Source organism: Eimeria necatrix, genomic scaffold, assembly GCF_000499385.1.
Source record: "Eimeria necatrix Houghton genomic scaffold, Enh_scaff2521, whole genome shotgun sequence".
Lineage (NCBI taxonomy): Eukaryota > Apicomplexa > Conoidasida > Eucoccidiorida > Eimeriidae > Eimeria > Eimeria necatrix.
This window is the reverse complement of record NW_013653089.1, coordinates 1-2659: the sequence shown is the minus strand read 5'-3', so window position 1 is coordinate 2659 and position 2659 is coordinate 1. Positions and strand designations below refer to the sequence as shown.

The window sequence follows — 2659 nt, the reverse complement described above, 5'->3', positions numbered from 1 at the left end:
TACCGGAGCGAATCCCGCGGTGCGAATTGCAAGAGTCTCTTCTACGCGTTTGCGTAACAGGCTTATGCACAAAGCTGCACCAGGCCCTGCCGAGCGCAGTTATACCGCGTGGCAGAATGTGAAGGCAAAATGTGAATGTTTCGTTGCTGCAGTGCTGTTTCACAACAGTGTTGAGAAGGTCTAAAAGGTGGGTCATCGGTGCGGACTTGTGCCTTGCGGCATGTTGCCGTTGTGTGCCACAAGGCGTTAAGGCTGGCATGTGAGTAAGGTGCGCTCAGAAACGTGACAAAGTCAAAATTCTAGGTCTGACGTCCTGGAGCCACAGATTCGTCCTTCAGGGCTCAGGATTTGGAGCCTGCAGGCGACCCGGGCTTACGGCAGAAGAAGGCCATTAGTCCCAATACAATTAAATATAATATGACGTCGGCGTATTTAGAGGACAGGCTCATGAACAGAAGAAGCTAGGTTAAATAAATGAGTTAGGAAAGCAAGGGTCGCGACGCCCTGGACAAGGTGCAAATGCGGGCAGGCAGAAGGCTAAGAATAGATGCTGTGGCAGTCTTTCTTTTGTATTCTTGTGTGTCGAGGTTAGAGCCAAAACTGCAATTCCACCTTTTTTAACAAGGAGGCCGTGTGTGCCTCTTGCTGCAGTCCTTTTGGCGGACTCCGGTACATGGCAGGCTTTTGAGTATACACATTAGCTTCACTAGATATTCCGCAACTTGTATAGTTGCGTTCTAAAAAACTGTGAATCCATGTGCAGCGTTTCTTACCTGAAGGTTCTAAACGAGGTACGCTTGCGATCAGCATGTGCGTTTTTGGCATGTACCGCAGTGCTTTTGACTATCCCCCGCTGTACCATTGTGTTTCACAGCATCGAAATCGCATCGTGAGTTTTAGTGTCGCACACTTGTGCGATTCTGTTGACCCTGGCTAGCACAGTTACCCGTAGTTACAAGCTGAGCCTGATGCCAAGCTGCACTGCTGTTGGGGTGCCTATCACTAGAGCAAATCCCGTGGTGCGCGTTAGAAGGATTCCTTGTAAGCACTTCCCTACGTTAGCTGCTGTCTAGAAGGTCGGCATAGGGGGTTTCATCCGGCCAGAAATAAACGCTGCGCTGCAGCTTCTTTTGGCATGCCTCCACACCAGGCTCTGTCGCTCGCGTGTATCCCGGTTTGACGTACGCAAGTGTTTTGCTGCTGCAGTGCTCGTTCAAAATAGTTCTGAGAAGGTCCAAAAGGTGGGTCATCAATGCGCACTTGTGGAGTGCCGCATGTCGCAGTTGTTTTACACAAGGCGTTAAGGTCGTTATGTGAGCCAGCTGCGCTTAGAAAATGAGCAAAGTGAAAATTCTAGTGCTTACTTCAAGGAGCTCAATATTCATCTTTAACGACTTGGAAATCGGATTCTGCAGGGGAATCCAACATAGAGCGGAAGGATTTTAGACGCTGCAAGCATGAGTTCCTGGACAAGGTGCGTGTGCGGGCAGATAGTAGGTCAAGAATGGATATTGTGGCAGACTCGTTGTTTGATTCTTTTGTGATAACTTTGGAGTTAAAAATACAATTTCATTTCTCTTCACCTGGCAGCTCTGTCTTGTCGCCATATGCGAAGATGTTTATTTGGTGGCGATAGCTGACTCTCGTATTTGTGGAGGGCGCTTGCAGCCGTGATGCCGTATTGCCCTTACAGTGCCTGCTACCCATGGCAAACGGCGTGGAGCTCATGGAAAATGATTTCTCCACCAATCATCGGCTGCGTAGCTATTGCCTCTCCGAAAGGAATTTGGAGGCTCAGCTTAGCGACAAGCGCTGCGACAACTTTGTGCTCATCGCAGCGTCTGCTGATGTCTCGCTCGCCTGTACTATATCGCAGTATGTTAATGCTTTCTTTTAGCCTTGTCGTCGTAGAATTCTGCTAAGCAGTTCCAACACACGACGAATGGATATTTAGAAATATCCTGCAGTTTGCAGCAACAGCGGTTTCAGATACGTCAATTAGGCACCGTGTGCAAAGTAGTTCTGTTGCAACCCGGACAAGCCACAGTTCTCTTGGCGGACTCTTGAGACATAACATCGTTACACACCAAGCTTTTGGGTATGCGTTTTAGCTTTACTAAAGAACGTGCAGCGTACGCTGCTACGCTTTATCACATTTTGTGAATCCATGCGCAGCGTTCCTCACTTGACGGTTCTGAAAAACGTACCGGCGCTATCAGCCTGTGCGTGCTCCCCATGTGCCGCAACGCACGGGTCTGCTCAAAGCATTTCCGTAGCCTAGCTGCTGTCAGCAAGGTCGGCATAGGCGGGTTCGTCCGGCCCAAAATAGACGCTGCGCTGCGACTTCTTTTGGCAGGCTTGTGCCCAAAGCTGCGCCAGGTTCCGTCACGCGCGGTTATGGCGAATGGCAGAGTGTGAAGGCAAAACGTGAATGTTTCGCCGCTGCAATGCTGTTTCACAATGGTGCTGAGAAGGTCCAAAAGTTTGGTCATCGATGAGGGCTTGTGTCCTGTGGCATGTTGCAGTTGTTTTACACAAGACGGAAGTGCCGGGCAGTCATGTTCGTCAGTGGTGCTGAGAAGATGAGAAATGTGAAAATCGTAGGTCTGACGGCTTGGAGCTAAAGATTCGTCTTTGAGAGATTAAAATTTCATAAGTC

At 49.4% G+C, this 2659-nt stretch overlaps 1 protein-coding gene across 1 annotated transcript; it reads left to right on the top strand.

Moving 5' to 3' along the window:
* Positions 1-1457: 1457 nt before the first annotated feature.
* On the top strand, positions 1458-2463 carry ENH_00034570 (hypothetical protein; the record flags this gene model as incomplete). The annotated part of the gene is made up of 3 exons (XM_013580338.1): positions 1458-1474; positions 1669-1875; positions 2357-2463. Coding segments are annotated over 3 exons (331 nt in total), but the record flags the coding sequence as incomplete, so codon positions are not given.
* Positions 2464-2659: the final 196 nt, after the last annotated feature.